This window comes from Bufo gargarizans, chromosome 2 (assembly GCF_014858855.1).
Source record: "Bufo gargarizans isolate SCDJY-AF-19 chromosome 2, ASM1485885v1, whole genome shotgun sequence".
NCBI classification, from domain to species: Eukaryota; Metazoa; Chordata; class Amphibia; order Anura; family Bufonidae; genus Bufo; species Bufo gargarizans.
In genome coordinates this window covers 339,585,627-339,608,267 of record NC_058081.1, presented here as the reverse complement: position 1 = coordinate 339,608,267, position 22,641 = coordinate 339,585,627, and the positions used below count along the sequence as shown (strand labels likewise).

The 22,641-nt window shown below is 43.7% G+C and overlaps 1 protein-coding gene across 1 annotated transcript in view; it reads right to left on the bottom strand.

Moving 5' to 3' along the window:
* LOC122925950 (tyrosine 3-monooxygenase-like) overlaps nt 1-22,641 on the bottom strand; it is a 117,371-nt gene that overhangs the window by 61,516 nt on the left and 33,214 nt on the right. The window contains exons 5-6 of the mRNA XM_044277296.1: nt 22,003-22,053; nt 19,430-19,575 (exon numbers count right to left, since the gene is read on the bottom strand). Of these exons, the coding sequence (XP_044133231.1) occupies nt 19,430-19,575; nt 22,003-22,053 (197 nt within the window). The remainder of the gene's footprint in view (nt 1-19,429; nt 19,576-22,002; nt 22,054-22,641) is intronic.

Genomic DNA, 22,641 nt, shown 5'->3' with positions numbered 1-22,641 from the left:
AGCCAGGGGATGTCTAATTGGGTCTTTATGGTTTCCCAAATCCCTGTTGCAATTTTTTTACCATTTAGGTATAGCAATAGCAGGCCGCACCGCTGACACGCTCCCATTGCATCACGTTCATAGCAGTTACACACTTTTTTCTAACTCTGTACCGATCTTTAGGTGGCTTACTTTGAGACAGACATGCAATTTTGGTGCAATGTGGTGAATCTTAGGCCATGCCCACTTTCCCAAAAAGCCTCACCCTTTTTTTTATCAAGTTGGAAAAAAGTGTAGAAACTATAATTGCACTAAGTTGCATAAATCTGCGCCAGTTTTCGGACATATTCTAGGCACAGGTACATTAGTAAATCTGGACCACTGCCTTTGCTACTTTCACATCTGCATTTTTGCTGGATCCGTCATGGATCAGCAAAAATGGTTCCGTTACAATAAGGCTGGGTTCAGACCTGAGCGTTTTACAGCGCGTTATTACGCGCTGTAAAACGCTCAACAGGCAAGAACCAATGATTCCCTATGGGAATGGTTCTCACCTGAGCGTTTTACAGCGTGTACGATCGCGCTGTAAAACGCCCGACGCCCCAAGAAGTACATGAGCTTCTTTGGGGCGTCTTGTCGCTCGTTCCCGTACATAGACTTCAGCGGGAACGCGCGACAATGGGCGTTCGCTTGTCTCTGTATGCGCGATTTCAAACGCCTGTTCAATCGCGCATACAGAGCGCTCCATCGCGAACGCTCAGGTGTGAACCCAGCGTGATAGAACCGGCTGCATCCTTTATGAATAGATCCAGCTGTATTACCTGTAAAATAACCAAGACGGATCTAAAATGACTGTAAGTCAATGAGCGCAGGATCCGTTTTCTTTTGTGTCCAAGAAAACGGATCCGGCACCTTTGACTTCCATTGTGTTCCATGCCAGATCTGTCTTGCTCTGTATCCAATGACGCACTCACAAACGCTGCTTGCAGCGCTTTTGTGTGTGTCATGGGAACGTAACCTAATGGAACGTAATGCATTCTGGGGCGCTCTATTCAGTTCAGTTTTGTCCCCATTGACAATCGATGGATATGACTGATATCAATACCGGAAAGGAAAACACACATGGTCAAGTAGCCTATTTTGTTATTTGGGTTTTACTGATTTTCTAGTTTGCTAGTTTCTTGTTATCCAGTCAATCATACAGTTGTTCATGTGAACAGTGACCTCGAAAACAAGCAAGACAGAACATGACATGAAGTTGCATACAGGGGTCACATGAAGAAATCCTGTGCAGTGATCAGAAGTAATGAGCAGACAATGCCGAACACATACGGATGTAGTAGAGTTAACACACATGCTTAACTAGACGTGGCAACTAAACTAGTTGTGTTAAGCCGACACCTTCAATTGCTTTTCAATAGCTTTTGTTTCGGGATATCACGATGAGTTAAGAAATTTGAGTCAAGAGTTTGTGTGTTAACTCTTACCCTAAGGCCTCCTGCACATGAATGTGTGCTGCCCGTTGCCGTATTGCAGACCGCATTTGCGGATCCGCAATACACTGGCGCCGTTCCGTGGGCATTCCGCATCACGGATGCGGACCCATTCACTTCAATGGGTTCCCTAATCCAGAGATGCAGAATGGTGCGGAACCGAAGCACGGAACGGAATCCTATGGAAGCACTACAGAGTGCTTCCGTGGGGTTTTGACCCGTACTTCCGTTCCGCAAAAAGATAGAACATGTCCTATTTTTTTGCGGAATGGTCGGATTGCGGACCCATTAAAGTGAATGGATCCGCGATCCGCTGCGGCTGCCCCACGGTCAGTGTTCGTGCATTGCGGCCCGCAATTTGCAGGCCACAGCACGGCCACAGGGCGCACATGTTCATGTGCAGGAGGCCTAAAAAGTTCAGTTTCAGAGGACATTTTGTCCAGCACTGATTGTTGTCCATGTCATATTTTCATACAGTACAACCATCAACCAAAATTTTCTGTCTAATGTGTATGACCAACTGAAGTGTGGCGCTAAACCACTACTTGGTCCAGAGGCTCTCATTAGTAACCACAAAGAGCTTTGAATGCAGTTATGTAGATGAAACAATATCACAACATACATGTGGTACAGTGAAAGCTCTGCATAAGACCACCTTATCTAGACAAGATTTCCTACTACATGGTATATGATAAACACTATGATACACAATACGCACACTTGGGTCATTATTTAGAAGACAATACCCTAGAATAGGGATGCCCAACCTGTGGCCCTCCAGCTGTTGCAAAACTACAACTCCCAGTATGCCTGGGCAGCCTAACGATATTAGGGCATGCTGGGAGTTGTAGTTTTGAAACAGCTGGAGGGCCGGAGGTTGAGCATTCCTGCCCTAAAAGACCACTTTTCAACACAATTATGGGTAGTCACCTCAGAAGTTTCCCTGTATTTGTGAATTGAAAGTGAAATTTAGCATTTTATAATTGTGTGTGCTCAGTTTTAGAATTACTCTATGAAATAAAAATACTCCTCCTTTTTCTATGATGCCTTTTGCTCAGGGGCTGTCAAGAGAAGCAGACTTTTTACTGACCATTGGTATCTGCAGTATACTTTGTTGCAGCTACTATAACCCATCAAACTGTCAACATTTTTCTTTGTGTTAACATGTAACACAGTGCCATCTGCTGGCAGAAAAAAAGGCTATGTTTTTCAAATGAAACAAATTGTGGCAGATCTATCAATGTATTTGTGGCAGTATTGTGCCCTAAAAACACTCAAAAATCCTTACAAGCATATTTTTTCTGACACGTTTCCGGCTATTACTGTACAAGAACGTCTCCCTTTTGCTAAAATAGATTTTTTTTTTTAATGAATAAAAACATTGAATACTCCCAATAAATGATAAACTAGGGGTACTTTCACACTAGCGTTATTCTTTTCCGGTATTGAAATCCGGTAAAGGGTCTCAATAACGGAAAAAAACGCATCGGTTTTGTCCTAATGCATTCTGAATGGTATTCAGTATGCATCAGGATGTCTTAGGTTCCATCCCTTGTACGGTATTTGACTGGCCAAAATAACGGAACATTACCGCAGTTGCCGGATGCGGCATTCATTTCCATAGAGATGTTACATAGTTACATAGTTAATACGGTTGAAAAAAGACAAACGTCCATCAAATGTCCATTAATTCTGGATCCAGTACCAAGTGTTCCGTAAATTGCTGCGATCCGGTTTTCTGGTCTGCGCCTGCAGTGGGATATAGGAGGAGCTAGTTTTGCCTTTGATCTACAGACAGAGCACCTGCCCTAAAAGGGGTGACCCCATCTCTTGGTGGCTAAGCCCTATATCTGTCCTATGGAAACACTGTTTCCATGCAAAATATCCAATGTCCTGACAAGTGTGTTACCCCAGCAAGAAGGCTTGTTCACCAGGGAACCAAGTAGATGTTGGCACCGCTAAGTAATGGTGCAATCCAGATATATTGGCGCTAGATATTCGATTTGGCTGCTTCATCGACCTTCAACAAAAAATCTGAATCATTACAAATTACTTTGTCACAAATCGCTTTTCATTGTATGGAGCCGAATGGCAATCGCCCCACCCCCTATCATTTAACTCCTCAGATGCCGCATTCAATGCTGATCACGGCATCTGTGACTCACATTAAGCTGTTCAGGGGTTAGTCAAGGGTTAAAATAAAAAATTATACTTACCTCATCCACTTGCTCACAGAGAGGCCGTCCACTTTAATCTTGATTAGAAGAAAAACCCTCTCCACGAGCAAGTGGATGAGGTGAGTACCATATTTTTCGCCCTATAAGACGCACCGGCCCATAAGACGCACCTAGGTTTTTGGGGAGGAAAATAAGAAAAAAAAAGTTTTTAACCAAAAGGTGTGCTTTTGGTGGGTTTGGACCTAATGGTGGTCTGTGGATGACACTATTACTGGGGATCTGTGGATGATGGACACTGTTATGGGGGGATCTGTGGATGATGGACACTGTTATGGGGGGATCTGTGGATGACGGACACTGTTATGGGGGATCTGTGGATGACGGACACTGTTATGGGGGGGATCTGTGGATGACGGACACTGTTATGGGGGGGATCTGTGAATGACGGACACTGTTACGGGATGATCTGTGGATGACGGAAACTGTTACGGGGGGGGGGGGGATCTGTGGATGACGGACACTGTTACAGGGGGATCTGTGGATGACGGACACTGTTATGGGGGGATCTGTGGATGACGGACAATGTTACGGGGGGAACTGTGGATTACGGACACTGTTACAGGGGGGATCTGTGGATGACGGACACTGTTACAGGGGGATCTGTGGATGACGGACACTGTTACAGGGGGGGATCTGTGGCTGGCACTGTTACAGGGGGGATCTGTGGCTGGCACTGTTACAGGGGGGGATCTGTGGCTGGCACTGTTACAGGGGGGATCTGTGGATGGCACTTTTATATATGTGCCATCCACAGACCCCCCATCCCATAACAGTGCCATCCACAGACCTCCCCAGCCCATAATAGTGCCATCCACAGACCCCCACCCCTTAACTGTGCCATCCACGGATGTTATGCACAGACCCCCCCCCCACCACCACCACTCCAGTGCTGCAGTATACAAATATAAAATGTCTTATTCAAATAAAAGTGATTACACATGCCCCCTCACTCCTAATATTACCGTACATCCTAACAGCTTCTGTACAATGCAGGCAGGCAGGACGGACGGATGGCGCGTCACTCACTGACGTCACTTGCCTGCGCCGCCTGCTTCATTCATAAAGTAGGTGGCGCCGGCACGTGACATCGGGGAGTTACGCTGCCGCCCGGCCTGCCTGCAGGCATTCTACAGAAGCTGTTAGGATGTACGGTAATAATAGCAGTGAGGGGGCATGTGTAATCACTTTTAATTGAATAAGACATTTTATATTTGTACAGCACTGGAGCGGCGGGGCGGGGCTATAGTACAATGACTGCACCGCCCCGCCGCTATTGCCGGCCCCCAGCTTCTCCCAGTCCTTCCGCCTCTCGCTCGTACATCGCAGACTGCGATGTTAAATTGTCAGCAAACTAAAATGCTGCATTCCTAACTAGCCAAACCCCATACCAGCAACAGCCCCTATTTAAAGGTTAATTAAAGGTGCAACACGGCCATTAACAATGAGGAAGGACTGTACAGTACTTCATTATTAAATGAAAGGCAGCTGAGGGCTAATTAGACACACAGATCTTGATCGCAACATGGCCGCAACCCACCCACAGACGGCCGCTCCGTATGGCCATACCCTGAGGTAGAGTGGCCTGAGTATACCAGATTTGTAGCTATTCGTGATTCATTAATTCGGAACAAATCAAATTCCTTGCGGAACTTCGGTAAAGTTGCCAAATCAAATTTTTCAACACTCCTCTCTAGTTGTAATAGTTAGCTACAGTTCAGGGGAGGGAGTGTTTATATGCCTTACTCAGGACCTCTCTCAGATATCCTCTTTGCAAGACTCTATCCCTAAGTTCTCTTGATTGCATTAAAAAAGCTGGGGTACTAGAACAATTTATCCTGATTCTCATGTATTTGCCTTTTGGGATCCCCCTCCTGTTAGTAGAAGTTGGCTTTTGATATATCTCCATGTGGAGTTCACCATACCTCTTAGATATTACAATATTAAGGAAAGTAATTCTTTACTGGTTTGGCTCCTACATGAATCTTAGGCCCATTTCATTCAGGTTAAGGTGTTCCACAAAGTCTCTGAAGGAGTTCAACGACTGATCCTACAATATCAGGATGTCATTAATGAACCTGTTGGGGTGGGTGCTCTGCCTGTAGGCAGGGGTAGCACAGGGACACCACTGGTAAAGAAAAGGTTGATGCCGACAGGTTGGTGCATCTCTTACTGATCGCCACCAAACTATGAGTAAGACTGACTAGGTGCACAGTGGTACTGGGTCCCATCTGCATGAGCCTCATACCTGTCTTAGGAGATGTGGTGACCATCACTTCTTTATAGATTTACTTTATCATTTCTTGGAGTTTTTTATGTTTTTAATCGTTTTAAATAAAAGTTCTTTTTTTATCAAAAGGGAGATATTCTAGTACAGGGATAGTCTATGTATCCCTTAATTAATCAATATCCGGTTGCAGTGATAGTGCACGTTTCTATCTACCAAAATTAGTGGAAAATAATGCTTGGTTTGACCTGGCATAATTAAAAGCTAGTGCAACTTATTCAGCAGGCCCCAGGCCACTAAATAATGGTGCATTTAGACATACCAAGCAAGCAGGCAATTATTTGGAATTGACTTCTCCTGCCTGATAATTGCCTGCTTATCAGTGGAGGTGAAGCTATGTATTTACATGCAGCAATCTCCTCCACTATATGGGGACAAGAGTTGGCTACTTCCATCGTTCATCCCCATACAAATTATTGTTTCTGGGCCCAGAAATAATAATTTAATGCACTGCATGAAAGATAATTTTTTCTGCTGAACGAGCGTTTTGCTTGTTCATCAGGTGATCAGCAGCACATTTATTCAGGCAGATTTCCGATAATCTGCACGACATTTGTGTGGTGTAAATACGCCTTAAAGGGAACCTGTCACTAGTGATGTCCCGAACTATTCGCCGGCGAATAGTTCCCGGCGAACATAGCTTGTTCACGTTCGCCGCTGCGGGCGAACATATGCGATGTTCGGTCCGCCCCCTATACATCATCATTGAGTAAACTTTGACCCTGTACCTCACAGTCAGCAGACACATTCCAGCCAATCAGCAGCAGACCCTCCCACCTCCAGGACAGCATCCATTTTAGATTCATTCGGAATCTGCATTCACAGAGAGAGGAGGGACAGTACTGCTGCTGCTGATTCAATAGGGAAAGCGTTAGCTAGGGCATTGTTCTGTGTCCACAGACTCATCTGCTGTAAGGACAGCATCCTGACAGCACCCCAAAAAGCCCTTTTCAGGGCTAATACATCTGTGTGCTTTTTTTTCTTTCATATATATATATTGCAGTTGCCTGGCTGCCCGTGTGTGAGAGGCTGCAGGCTCAGTCATAAACAGCACTGTGTGCACAGTGCACACCATTCATACAGGGTGTGACAGAAAATACCTTGCAGATAAAAAAAAATTCTATTTAATATTTTTCTGTGATCTAATCACATTTGCAAGCCCGTGTGGGTCAGGTGCCCACACATACTGTATTGTGGCCACTGGCTAGTGGCTGGTTAGGCCTGCACTCATACCGTTACAGGGTGTCATTCACCCAAATATTTTTCAGAAAAAAAAAATTATATTTAAAATTTAACTGTGATCTAATCACATTTGCAAGCCCGTGTGTGTCAGGCGCCCACACATACAGTCATGTGAAAAAATTAGGACACCCTTTGAAAGCATGTGGTTTTTTGTAACATTTTTAATAAAAGGTTATTTCATCTCCGTTTCAACAATACAGAGAGATTAAAGTAATCCAACTAAACAAAGAAAACTGAAGAAAAGTCTTTTCAAGATCTTCTGTAAATGTCATTCTACAAAAATGCCTATTCTAACTGAGGAAAAAGATAGGACACCCTTGCCCCTAATAGCGAGTGTTACCTCCTTTGGCTGAAATAACTGCAGTGAGACGGTTCTTGTAGCCATCTACCAGTCTTCGACATCGGTCTGAGGAAATTTTACCCCACTCCTCAATGCAGAACTTTTTCAGCTGTGAGATGTTTGAGGGGTTTCTTGCACGTACAGCCCTTTTCAAGTCACCCCACAGCATCTCAATGGGATTCAAATCTGGACTTTGACTTGGCCATTCCAGGACTCTCCATTTCTTCTTTTTCAGCCAATCTTTGGTTGATTTACTAGTATGTTTTGGGTCATTGTCATGTTGCATGGTCCAGTTCCGCTTCAGCTTTAATTTTCTAACTGATGGTCTCACATGTTCTTCAAGCACCTTCTGATACACAGTAGAATTCATCGTGGATTCTATGATGGTGAGCTGACCAGGTCCTGCTGCAGCAAAGCAGCCCCAAACCATGACACTTCCACCTCCATGCTTCACAGTTGGTATGAGGTTCTTTTCTTGGAATGCAGTGTTTGGTTTACGCCAAACATGTCCTCTGCTGTTGTGTCCAAATAATTCAATTTTGGACTCATCTGTCCAAAGAACATTATTCCAGAAGTCCTGGTCTTTGTCAACTTTATCTCTGGCAAATGTCAGTCTGGCCTCGATGTTTCTCTTGGAAAGCAAAGGTTTCCTCCTTGCACACCTCCCATGCAAGTTAAACTTGTACAGTCTCTTTCTGATTGTAGAGGCATGTACTTCTACATCAACAGTAGCCAGAGCCTGCTGTAGTTCTCGAGATGACACTTTAGGGTTTTTGGAGACCTCTTTTAGCATCTTGCGGTCTGCTCTTGGGGTGAACTTGCTGGGGCGACCAGTCCTGGGCATGTTGGCAGTTGTTTTGAAAGCCCTCCACTTGTAGACTATCTTCCGGACAGTGGAATGGCTGATTTCAAAATCTTTTGAGATCTTTTTAAATCCCTTCCCAGACTCATAGGCTGCTACAATCTTTTTTCTGAAGTCCTCTGACAGCTCTTTTGCTCTCACCATGGTGCTCACTCTCACTTCAACAGTCAGGAGCACACCAAACTAAATGTCTGAGGTTTAAATAGGGCAAGCCTCATTCAACATGCAGAGTAACGATCTACTAATTATGTGCACCTGGTGTGATATACCTGTGTGAGATCTGAGCCAATTTAAGAGGGAATACATGTGAGGGTGTCCTATCTTTTTCCTCAGTTAGAATAGGCATTTTTGTAGAATGACATTTACAGAAGATCTTGAAAAGACTTTTCTTCAGTTTTCTTTGTTTAGTTGGATTACTTTAATCTCTCTGTATTGTTGAAACGGAGATGAAATAACCTTTTATTAAAAATGTTACAAAAAACCACATGCTTTCAAAGGGTGTCCTAATTTTTTCACATGACTGTACTCTATTGTGTCCACTGGCTAGTGGCTGGTTAGGCCTGCACTCATACCGTTACAGGGTGTCATTCACCCAAATACCTTTCAGGAATTTTATTTTTTTTTTAAATTTAAGTGTGATCTAATCACATTTGCAAGCCCGTGTGTGTCAGGCGCCCACACGTACTCTATTGTGTCCACTGGCTAGTGGCTGGTTAGGCCTACACTCATACCGTTACAGGGTGTCATTCAGTCAAATACCTTGCAGAAAAAAAAATTATATTTAAAATTTAACTGTGATCTAATCACATTTGCAAGCCCGTGTGTGTCAGGCGCCCACACATACTGTATTGTGGCCACTGGCTAGTGGCTGACTAGTCCTGCACTCATACCGTTACAGGGTGTCATTCAGTCAAATACCTTGCAGAAAAAAAAATTATATTTAAAATTTAACTGTGATCTAATCACATTTGCAAGCCCATGTGTCAGGCGCCCACACATACTCTATTGTGTCCACTGGCTAGTGGCTGGTTAGGCCTGCACTCATACCGTTACAGGGTGTCATTCACCCAAATACCTTTCAGAAAGAAAAATCTATTTTAAATTTAACTGTGATCTAATAACATTTGCAAGTCCGTGTGTGTCAGGCCCCCACACATACTGTATTGTGTCCACTGGCTAGTGGCTAGGCCTGCACTCATACCGTTACAGGGTGTCATTCACCCAAATACCTTTCAGAAGAAAAAAAATATATTTAAAATTTTACAGTACCTTGCACGCATAGTGGCACATTCAGACAGCATGTATCGGCACCCGGGGTCAGCCAGACAGCACGCCAATCAACGGATGCTGTTGCCACCACCAGAATGCCGTCATTGCAAAGCTCAGCAGTATGGCATTTTTTTTGTGTGTCTGCCTCTGACAACAGCGATGCCATTTGCAACCTGTGCCAAAAGAAACTGAGTCGTGGGAAATCCAACACCCACCTAGGTACAACTGCTTTGCGAAGGCACATGATCGCACATCACAAACGCCTATGGGATCAACACATGATGACGAGTAGAGCAGCACACAAGCTCAAAGCCACCATCCTCCTCCTGGTCCAGCATCTTCAGCCACGTCAACCACTGCTGTCCTCCTTGCCCCCTCTCAACCACCCGCCACTCCGCCTGTCACCTTGAGCAGTTCCATCTCATCTGCCCACAGTCAGGTGTCTGTTAAGGAAATGTTTGAGCGTAAGAAGCCAATGTCACCCCCTTGCCCGGAGTCTAAAAGCTGGCTTGACGGAACTCTTAGCCCGCCAGCTTTTACCATACCAGCTGGTGGAGTCTGAGGCCTTCAAAAAATTTGTCGCTATTGGGACACCACAGTGGAAGGTACCCGGACAAATTTTTTTTTCTAATAAGGCAATCCCAAACCTCTACTCGGTGATTGAAAAGGAAGTCATGGCATCTCTGGCATACAGTGTTGGGGCCAGGGTCCATCTGACCACTGATACCTGGTCTGCAAAGCACGGTCAGGGCAGGTATATCACCTACACTGCGCATTGGGTAAACCTGCTGACGGCTGCCAAGCATGGAATGCGTGTCTCTGCAGCGGAGTTGGTGACACCGCCACGACTTGCAGGCAGGCCTACTGCCACCTCCTTTACTCCTCCTACTCTATCCTCTTTCATAACCTCCTCGGCTGAGTCCTCTTCTGCTGCGGCATCTGGCTGCACATCAACTGAACCCCCCAGCTCCCCAGGGGCTATTCCACATCCCGGATACGACAGTGTCACGCTGTCTTGGGTTTGACTTGCCTGAAAGCAGAGAGCCACACCGGAGCAGGAGCAGCACTCCTGTCCGCCCTGAACGCACAGGTGGATCAGTGGCTGACCCCGCACCAACTGGAGATTGGCAAAGTTGTGTGTGACAATGGAAGCAATTTGTTGGCGGCATTGAATTTGGGCAAGTTGTCACATGTGCCGTGTATGGCACATGTGTTGAATCTCATCGTACAACGCTTTGTGTCTAAGTACCCAGGCTTACAGGACGTGGCACATGTGTTGAATCTCATCGTTCAACTCTTTGTGTCTAAGTACCTAGGCTTACAGGACGTCCTCAAGCAGGCCAGGAAGGTGTGTGACCATTTCAGGCGTTCCTACACGGCCATGGCGCACTTTGCAGACATTCAGCGCCAAAACAACATGCCAGTAAGGCGCTTGATTTGCGACAGCCCGACACGTTGGAATTCAACACTCCTAATGTTCGATCGCCTGCTCCAACAAGAAAAAGCCGTCAACGAGTATTTGTATGACCGGGGTGCTAGGACAGCCTCTGCGGAGCTGGGAATTTTTTTGCCACGTACCTGGACGCTCATGCGCAATGCCTGTAGGCTCATGCGTCCTTTTGAGGAGGTGACAAACCTAGTCAGTCGCACCAAAGGCACCATCAGCGACCTCATCCCATTTGTTTTCTTCCTGGAGCGTGCCCTGCGAAGAGTGCTGGATCAGGCTGTAGATGAGCAGGAAGAGGAAGAGATGTGGTCACCCTCACCACCAGTAACAGCCTTGTCATCATCGCTTGCCGGACCTGCGGCAACGCTGCAAGAGGAGTATGAGGAAGAGGAGTCAGAGGAGGAATGTGGCTTTGAGGAGGAGGAAGACCAACCACAGCAGGCATCCCAGGGTGCTCGTTGTTGTCACCTATCTGGGACCCATGGTCTTGTACGTGGCTGGGGGGAAGAACAGACCGTCAATGACATCAGTGAGGAGGAGGAACGGGAAATGAGTAGCTCGGCATCCAACCTTGTGCAAATGGGGTCTTTCATGCTGTCATGTCTGTTGAGGAACCCTCGTATAAAAAGGATGAAGGAGAACGACCTGTACTGGGTGGCCACGCTACTAGACCCCCGGTATAAGCAGAAAGTGGCAGAAATGTTACCAAATTACCAGAAGTCAGAAAGGATGCAGCAGTTCAAAACCAAACTAAAAAATATGCTTTACACAGCTTATAAGGGGGATGTCACAGCACAACGGGAATCTAACTGGGGAAGAGGTCAAAGTAATCCTCTTCCTACCACGACCACGGCGGCAAGGACAGGACGCTTTACAGATGTGTTGTTGATGGAGGACATGCAAAGCTTTTTCAGTCCTACACATCGCCACAGCCCTTCAGGATCCAGCCTTAGAGAACGACTCGACCGACAGGTGGCAGACTACCTCGCCTTAACTGTAGATATCGACACTCTGAGGAGCGATGAACCCCTTGACTACTGGGTGTGCATGATTGACCTGTGGCCTGAGCTATCCCAGTTTGCGATAGAACTTCTGGCCTGCCCCGCTTCAAGTGTCCTGTCAGAAAGGACCTTCAGTGCAGCAGGAGGCATTGTCACTGACAAAAGAAGTCGCCTCGGTCAAAAAACTGTTGATTACCTCACCTTCATTAAGATGAATGAGGCATGGATCCCGAAGGGACTGACAGTAGGGGATACGTTTAACTAACAAAAGGCCTGACATGCCTTGGCCTCAAAATGGTCCCCACGCTGCTGTATTTAATGTCTGCATACCGGATGACTTTCGTGAATTCTCCGCCACCAACTAGGGTTCAAGCCGCAATGTTTTAGTCACCTTTCTGCCTTGAAAACATCAATCTTTCCGGCCGCTGCTACAACAGCGGCTGCAACAATAACATTGTTTTTCAGGCATGTGTACACGCCTAATTTTTCTGGCCTCTGGTGCTGCACTGTGGCTGCAAAAACAAAACAAAAAAAAGGCACATACAAGTGTCTATTCCCCTTTCGTGATCGTTACCTTGTTGTGGTGAAGGGGCTTGCGTATCACAATGAAGCGATCATCACCTCTATGAGTGTGTTGGCAATGTTCCCACACCCCAGATGATAAGGCCGTTGCTTCATTATGATCAGACCAAAAGCGATTGGGACGGCTGGATGTTTTTTCATAGAAAATACTTAAATTTTTTTATTTATCTTTTTTTAAGTTGTATGGGTGGGTTTTTAATACATAAAATAAAAAAAATCACAATAAAGTATTTTAATAGTTTATTAGAAATAATGCAGAAAATTTAAAAAATCCCCAACAATTCCAATACAAATCAAGTACAAAGCTCAGAACAAAATTATTCCAGGATGTCGTAATGGTTCGTTAATTCGACAATGGTTAATCAATGTGACATACGTCCCCGGATAGGGGACGTAACAGGGATTAAACTGATAGGAATAGGACTAGTTAAGACACCACTCATATAGGGTGTCACAGCACATTGCTCCGTGCACGCGCAGTGCCCCAACTTGGGAGTAAGAGGACCGACCAAGCTGCTTTTTCCATCTCCCGGTTCCTAAAATCAATTCAGTTTGGTTTGTCACTGTAAAGGCAGTCGAAGGTACCCGGCCTAAATTTTTTTTCACAGAATGCAATCCCACCCTGATATGGGACGTAACAGGGATTAAACTGATGAGAAGAGAGAACTACAGGAAATACCACTCATATCGGGTGTAACAGTAAATTGCACGGCGCAGACGCAGTGACCGTGGCGTGGATTCAAACAAAGGGGAGGGAGCCAGCAATTTTTTAACCATCTCCCCGTTCGAAAAATCTTTTTAATAAATGGACCCCAGATTGGGGACGTAACAGGGATTAAACTGATGAGAAGAGAGAACTACAGGAAATACCACTCATATCGGGTGGGACAGTAAATTGCACGCCGCAGACGCAGTGACCGTGGCGTGGATTCAAACAAAGGGGAGGGAGCCAGCAATTTTTTAACTATCTCCCCGTTCAAAAAATCTATTTAATAAATGGACCCCAGATTGGGGATGTAACAGGGATTAAACTGATGAGAAGAGAGAACTATAGAAAATACCACTCATATCGGGCGGGACAGTAAATTGCACGGCACAGACGCAGTGACCGTGGATTCAAACAAAGAGGAGGGAGCCAGCGTTTTTTTAACCATCTCCCCATTCGAAAAATCAATTCAATTCACCTTTCCGGGACCCTTAGTGTTGTACGTGGCTGGGTGGAAGAAGAAACCTTCAATGACATCAACGGGACATGGCTAGCTTGGTATCCAACCTTGTGCAAATGAGAAGTTTGCGGTTGGGCAAATGGACTGTTTGCGGTGGTTTGCGGTGCATTAAAAGGGGAGTTTGGTCTGTCAATGTCTGTGAAGCGGGCGTAACCCTTACACTACCTGATTGATACAACATGATACCTCATCGTATACACACACTGGATGTTTTAAACCACGTTGTTCAAAAACAAATTGGATTGTTAGGTGATTTATGCCCTTTATGGATTAAAATCCAACTCTGCGTCAACTATGCAATTTTCCATGGGAGTTTTGCCATGGATCCCCATCCGGCATGCCACAGTCCAGGTGTTAGTCCCCTTGAAACAACTTTTCCATCACTATTGTGGCCAGAAAGAGTCCCTGTGGGTTTTAAAAATTCGCCTGCCCATTGAAGTCAATGGCGGTTCGGCCGTTCGCGAACATTTGCGAAAATTCGCGTTCGCTGTTCACGAACTGAAAATTTTATGTTCGCCATCTCTACCTGTCACCAGGGCAACATAAATAAGTGACCGATTCTCTTAGCAAAATGCTGGGTCACTTTCTTTAATTGACCCAGTCAATCTGCCAACATCTTGTATTGAAAAGCACCAGCTGATAATGATTAGTCCTGAATATTCATGAGCTCCTGACTCTCCCCGTCTACCTGCTGCTGATTGACAGTTATTTTCCATATGAATCAGCAGCAGGTGGGCAGGGGAGTGGCTATAGCGCTGAATTAAATATACGCTGGACTCAATTACATCACACCGCTTTCGAATCAGCTCATTAGCATGCGGCATGCGGCATCTTTGTGTGTATATTATGAGGTAACCATCTGTCACACCAGTAAGTGAATACATCTAAGGCACTTTTTAGTAGTTAATGATTGTATCTACAAACCGGATTCCAAAAAAGTTGGGACACTAAACAAATTGTGAATAAAAACTGAATGCAATGATGTGGAGATGGCAAATGCGTTGATTAAAATTTTCACAGTGTCAACAAATCCCCAAAAAGTTGGGACAAGTTGCAATAAGAGGCTGGAAAAAGTAAATTTGAGCATAACGAAGAGCTGGAAGACCAATTAACACTAATTAGGTCAATTGGCAACATGATTGGGTATAAAAAGAGCTTCTCAGAGTGGCAGTGTCTCTCAGAAGCCAAGATGGGTAGAGGATCACCAATTCCCACAATGTTGTGCAGAAAGATAGTGGAGCAATATCAGAAAGGTGTTACCCAGCGAAATATTGCAAAGACTTTGCATCTATCATCATCAACTGTGCATAACATCATCCAAAGATTCAGAGAATCTGGAACAATCTCTGTGCGTAAGGGTCAAGGCCGTAAAACCATACTGGATGCCCGTGATCTCCGGGCCCTTAAACGACACTGCACCACAAACAGGAATGCTACTGTAAAGGAAATCACAGAATGGGCTCAGGAATACTTCCAGAAACCATTGTCAGTGAACACAATCCACCGTGCCATCCGCCGTTGCCAGCTGAAACTCTACAGTGCAAAGAAGAAGCCATTTCTAAGCAAGATCCACAAGCTCAGGCGTTTTCACTGGGCCAGGGATCATTTAAAATGGAGTGTGGCAAAATGGAAGACTGTTCTGTGGTCAGACGAGTCACGATTCAAAGTTCTTTTTGGAAATCTGGGACGCCATGTCATCCGGACCAAAGAGGACAAGGACAACCCAAGTTGTTATCAACGCTCAGTTCAGAAGCCTGCATCTCTGATGGTATGGGGTTGCATGAGTGCATGTGGCATGGGCAGCTTGCATGTCTGGAAAGGCACCATCAATGCAGAAAGATATATTCAGGTTCTAGAACAACATATGCTCCCATACAGACGTCATCTCTTTCAGGGAAGACCCTGTGCATTTTTCAACAAGATAATGCCAGACCACATTCTGCATCAATCACAACATCATGGCTGCGTAGGAGAAGGATCCGGGTACTGAAATGGCCAGTCTGCAGTCCAGATCTTTCACCTATAGAGAACATTTGGTGCATCATAAAGAGGAAGGTGCAACAAAGAAGGCCCAAGACGATTGGGAGAGCATTCCTATTTCTAAACTTGAGAAACTGGTCTCCTCGGTCCTCAGACGTCTGTTGAGTGTTGTAAGAAGAAGGGGAGATGCCACACAGTGGTTAAAATGGCCTTGTCCCAATTTTTTGTGGATTTGTTGACACCATGAAATTCTGATTCAACATATTTTTCCCTTAAAATGGCACATTTTCTCAGTTTAACCCCTTTACGTCTGCAATCTGTATATATACGTGATAGCTGCACATACCCCGTGCAGCTACCACGTATATAAACGTTCTGGCAGCTCTTTAATCCAAGCGCTGCAAAGCCCTTGGATTAAAGCTTCTGCCCCTGCCTTGTATGCTGTCACGGACAGCATACAGTGCAGTAATGCCGGCAAGGGACCAATCAGAGTGGCCCCTTGCCGGCAATCGATCCGATTGGTTAGTCTGTGCAGACTAACCAATCGGATCGCGGCAGTGTTAAAATGCCGGTTTCAGGCTCTGATCTGCGCTCTGCAGATCAGAGTCTGAAAGCAGATAGTGTAACTCATGCCCCCCGATCTGTGCCCCTCCAAGCACTTAGTGCAGATCTGTGCCCCCCCATCTGTGCCCCCCATCTGTGCCCCGCTGATCTGTGCCCATCTCCTGCACTTATGCGGTCCGCCACCTTCCCGCCCCCTGCATTAATTTTCAAGCCGCCCCTCCTGCCACAGCCTCCCTCGATATTATGGGCAGCCTCCCGGAACCCCCCTCTTTCCTGCGCTGCCACCCCGATCCCCCTGCTGTGTGCGATGGCGGCGGCTCAATTACTGAGCCGCCGCCATCAGCAGAGAGTGTCAGCTCTATGCTGACACTCTCCTGTAACCCCTATAGATGCCGCGGTTGCGGCATCCATGGGGTTAACAGAGGGAGGGAGCTCCCTCTCTCCACCATCGGGGCTGCAGCGCTGTGATTGCAGCACCCGATGGTTGCCATGGCAACCGGACGCTTTGCAAAAGCGTCTGGTTGCCATGGCAAAGGCGTCCAGTGCTGCCACCTACAGGCAATCTGGAAGTACTATACTTTGCAATGCAAGAGCATTGCAAAGTATAGTACAACTATCAGCCCCACTGGATCTTCAAGATCCAAGAGGGAACTGATAAAAAAAAAAGTGAAAATAATAAAAGTAAAAATAAATAAATAAATAAAAATGTAAATTAGAAAAAAGAAATTGCCTTTTCCTATAAAAAAATAAAAAAATAAAATAAAATACACATATTAGGTGTCGCCGCGTCCGTAACGACCATCTCTATAAATATATCACATGATAGACCCCGTCCGATAAACACCATAAAATTAAAATTAAAAAAACTGTGCCAAAAAAGCTATATTTGTCACCTTACATCACAAAAAGTGCAACAGCAAGCGATCAAAAAGGCGTATGACCCCCAAAATAGTACCAATCAAACCATCACCTCGTCCCGCAAAAAATTATACCCTATTTAAGACAATCGCCCAAAAAATTAAAAAGCTATGGCTCTCAGACTATAGAGACACTAAAACATCATTTTTTGGGTTTCAAAAATGCTATTATCATGTAAAACTTAAATAAATAAGAAAAAGTATACATATTAGGTATTGCCACGTCCGTAACGATCTTCTCTATAAAACTATCACATGACCTAACTCCTCAGATGAACGCTGTAAAAATAAATAAATAAAAACTGTTCCAAAACAGCCAATTTTTGGGTCACCTTGCCACATAAAGTGTAATAATGAATGATCAAAAAATCCTATGTACCCAAAAATGGTACCAATAAAAACCTCAACACTTTCTGCAAAAAACGAGCCCCTGCACAAGACGATCGGCACAAAAATAAAAAACATATGGCGTTCAGAAAACCAATCCAGCACAATTTACCTTCCAAAAACCGTATGGCGTTCCTTTCCTTCTGCGCCTGCCGTGTGCCCGTACAGCAGTTTACGACCACATGTGGGGTGTTTATGTAAACCGCAGAATCAGGGTAATAAATTATGAGTTTTGTTTGGCTGTTAACTCTCAATGTGTTAAAGAAAAAAAATATATAAAATGGAAAATCTGCCAAAAATGAGAAATTTTGAAATTTCATCTCCATTTTCCTTTAATTCTTGTGGAACGCCTAAAGGGTTAACAAAGTTTTTAAAATCAGTTTTGAGTAACTTGAGGGGTGTAGTTTCTACAATGGGGTCATTTATGGGGGTTTCCACTATGTAAGCCCCACAAAGTGACTTCAGACCTAAACTGGTCCTTTAAAAAGTGGGTTTTGGAAATTTTCATAAAAATTGTAAGAATTGCTTCTAAACTTCTAAGCCTTATAACGTCCTAAAAAAATAAAATGACATTTCCAAAATGATGCGAACATAAAATAGACATATGGGGAATGTTAAGTAATAAATATTTTATTAGGTATCACTTTCTGTTTTAGAAGCAGAGAAATTGAAATTTGGAAAATTGTGAATTTTTCCACATTTTTGGTAAATTTGGGATTTTTTCCTAAATAAAGGTGAAATATATTGACTCAAATATATGACTATCATGAAGTACAATGTGTCACGAGAAAACAATCTCAGAATGGCATGGATAAGTAAAAGTGTTCCAAAGCTATTACCACATAAAGTGACGCATGTCAGATTTGAAAATTTTGACCTGGACATTGGGGCATCAATGACCCTTGGTCATGAAAGGGTTAAACTTTTGTTCAGTGATTTATGTTCTATTCTGAATAAAATATTAGAAGTTGGCACCTCCACATCATTGCATTCAGTTTTTATTCACGATTTGTATAGTGTCCCAACTTTTTTGGAATCCGGTTTGTAATTAGTTAGATTATAATCAAATATCCACATGACAGGTTCCCTTTAAGTCTTGCCAATTAGTTTAAGATTCCAATTATCTTGTATGCATGTGTGCAGCAGCATGTCTAGTATTAAAAGCTATTCTCACTATCAACTCCTCTGGACGTTTTATGGGCATCTTTAGGTATGATGTCGATTAATATATTGAAAATACAAAAAATTAAAACTGTGTTATTTAAAGAGGTATTCCCAGAACCCTCTCCCCCCGTTTATAAATGTGCTTGTGTACATAAATGTTCTTTTAACAAACTTACATGTGGATTTGATGATATATATTCTGATGTGTGGGTAGAATGTCAGTTTCTTTATAATTTCAATCCGAATAGAGAAACTGACTTCCTGTCCATGCAGCAGATGCCGTAGGACCCAGAGAGTCTCGGCAGGTATCACATTATGCAATGGCCACAAGCAAAATAAGTTGACTTAACATCAATTGCTAAACAATCGATTACGTAGACCACCACATTTACAAATGTAGGGGACAAAAAAAATTCAGGGAGTGCCTCTTTAAATTTAATCTATAGATATCTTACCTTTTAAGAAACTGGATACTTCTTGGAGTTGAGGTATCGAACTTTCTGTGTAGCCGCAATATTTTTCCAACTGATGAAATGTATCTAAGTATTGCTTGCAGGCATAGTTTGGATAAAGATTTCTTAGGGTTTGGAAAACTTGTCTCCTAAAATTGTAATAATACTGCATAAGATATGAACAGGAAGAACAGGAAAATTGTATAAATTACACACATGGTCAGTCATATATATGCAAATCACAGAGGCAGAAACTGCTTGTAACAGTGGACTTCAATGCTCTTCATATGTTAGGATATGTATACAGTAAACTCCAATACTCTATGCTGTGAATCGTACATATACAGATGTATAGTAGACAGCTGAGTTTCATAAAACTGTTTCTATCATTTTATAAAATAACAAGTTGTGCTGAATGTTATCCATGCAATATTGAATTAAATTTATTTAGTCTTAAGAAGAGACGTCTAAGAGGGGATACGATTAACCTATACAAATATATATATCCCGCACCTACTGTGTCCTTCTCCCATACCATGTAGATTGTAAGCCCTCACGGGCAGGGCCCTCTCTCCTTCTGTACCAGTTTGTAACTCATCTTGTTTATGATTAGTACAATTGTCTGTTATGTATGTGCACCGCTTATCATATGTACAGCGCTATGGAATGAATGGCGCTTAAATAATAAATAATAATAATAATAATAATATAAATGGGCCATAAAAAAAATACGGTTAAAAACTGTTCCACGTAAAAATCTCCTTGAAAGACAAAGGGGCACTGCCTCCATCTGGAGAAGAAAAAGTTCAGTCACCAGAGGCGTCAAGGCTTCTTTACTGTAAGAACTGTGAATCTGTGGAAAAGACTTCCTCAGGACGTGGTCACAGCAGGAACAGTGGACAGTTTTAAAAAGGGTTTAGATGAATTCTTGAAAGTAAATGACATTAATGCTTATGCAAATGTGTAGAAATCTGAGTCTCACTTCCTTCTGGGATTCGTGACCCCACCTATCCCTTGGCTGAACTTGATGGACGTATTTCAACCTTATTAACTATGTAATATGGTGTCACAGTATATTCCCTCAGGCCATTGCTCCCTGGGGATCAGTGCAGTGGAAATGTAGTACTGAAGAATAAGGCCAGAATTAAACAAAACAAAGTGCAACGTAGAACTTTAAATACTTTCAATAGCAGTTGATCTTAAGTGCAATCTTCTGGCACCAGTAAGGAATATGGAGGCAGGTTGGATGGCTGCAGTTTAGTACTAGTTTTGTACTGGCCTAGTAATAGTCTGGGTGATGGGTGTCTTAGCCATAGTCCCTCACCTTACAGCAGTGTCTTCAATTGCTGGTTGTAGCTATTTACTTCTCAAGGATTTACTTAAGGTACAACCAAGTTATGGAGAGCCTCTCTTAGGAGCAGGAGCTTTGTAGTGTGTTTCCTGTCTCATCACTGTCTTCACAGGAACTCCCCCTCCTGGCAGGAACAGCCTACTCCTACCAAGAGGGGAGGAACAGGGTGGTTATCCCTATTCCTTGCCATTTTTAGCCATCCATGTCTTACTGGAACAAACAGCCACATAACACATATAGTCCATAATACATACCATACTGTAACTATTTACAGGTCTGGGGTACTACACAAGCAATGAAAATATTGTTCATGTTTTTTTATGTATGTTATATTTCCCTCTCTGGTAGCGCTCTCTTGCTGTTTCCTTTTGGCTGAACGTCTGGTCCACTTTTTCCTACATTCTGTGGTGGACAGACATGCTCAGTAGCTTCCCTGCTCCCTTTCTCCTCTCATTGTTGGCATAGTGATCTCCTAGTGAAGTGGCCCAGACACCTTTCCATCATCTGTCTTTACTTCTAAATTTATAGAAATACATAGCTATATTTCTCTCTAGACAGAGGATAAGGAAATTGTGCTATGCTGTTTCTGACTTAGGGAATCACTGGGTCTGTGTGTGAGGGACTATTTTCTATGCAAGGAAGACAGATGAAGGGAGCTACTGAAACAGCAAGCCCGCTTCACTGTTTCCTGACCACCTGGTGGTTGGGGTTTAGTCTCATCTCACCTTAGTAACAGACAACTCCTTTATACTTTCCAGTAATTTTATACTGATCGTTGGGGGTCCAACAACCAGAACCTCCGCCAATCAACTGAGAAGGACACTCCTGTGAGCGCCTCTGCCTTCTCGTAGCTTACCAAGCACAGCGCCGTGCATTGTATAGTGGCTGTGCTTGGTATCGAGCTCAGCCCTATTCACTTGAATAGGGCTGAGCTGCTCCTAAGCCACGTGACACATGAACATATTGTCATTGGTCTATGAAAAGCTGATAGAAGGCCGTGGCACTCACAGGAGCGCTTCTGCTGATCAGACTCTGATGACCTATCCTGAGGATAGGTCATTACTCATCAGTAGTAAAATCTGAATGGGATTTGTAGAGATTACATATACATATCTAGAGAAGAGACTATACAGTCACAGAGATTTTTGTAATGAATTGGCAGCAATAAATAAACAAGATATTTCCTAATATGGATTCATGATCCTGCAGTTATGCAACTACTTACCAGGTAGCAATTTCTTCAGCAGTGTAATCAATTCTTGGGATAACATTTCCACTAAAATAAAACAAATGGCATTCACTACATTTGCTGAATTTGGTGGTTTCACTACATATCCACACTATCCCAAGATATGAACCCAACGGGAGCATAACTGATGATAATGAGGACAATTTTGAGGAGGAAAGGTAGGAAATGTATAAAAGGATCAATGCTCTGTATACTCTGGATGTACACTGGATGTACAATGTTATTCAAGGGTTTATATAACATATAGCCAGCATATGTGGCCCCTAATTTCTAATGTAACATGACAAGTGCAGGCTCTACACACCAGCACACAATATATTAATGAAGAGGAAGAAGAATTATTTCCAGTATGTGTGGTCCAACAAGAACCAGGCCCTACCATTGTAGTAGCATGAACACCCATAGAAGAGGGTCATTTTGCTATGGTGGTCTCTATCTTTGTGAAATAGTAACACAGTACTCAGAAAACTGGGATGTCTGAAACCGGTTGATATGATAAAAATGTACACAGGGATCCAAAAAGGAAATTTACAATAAGTGACTTAGTTATAGAGTTCCTATTGAATTCAATACTAGGTGTTTAAATACATATGCATTTAGCGCTCCCTAGTGGTT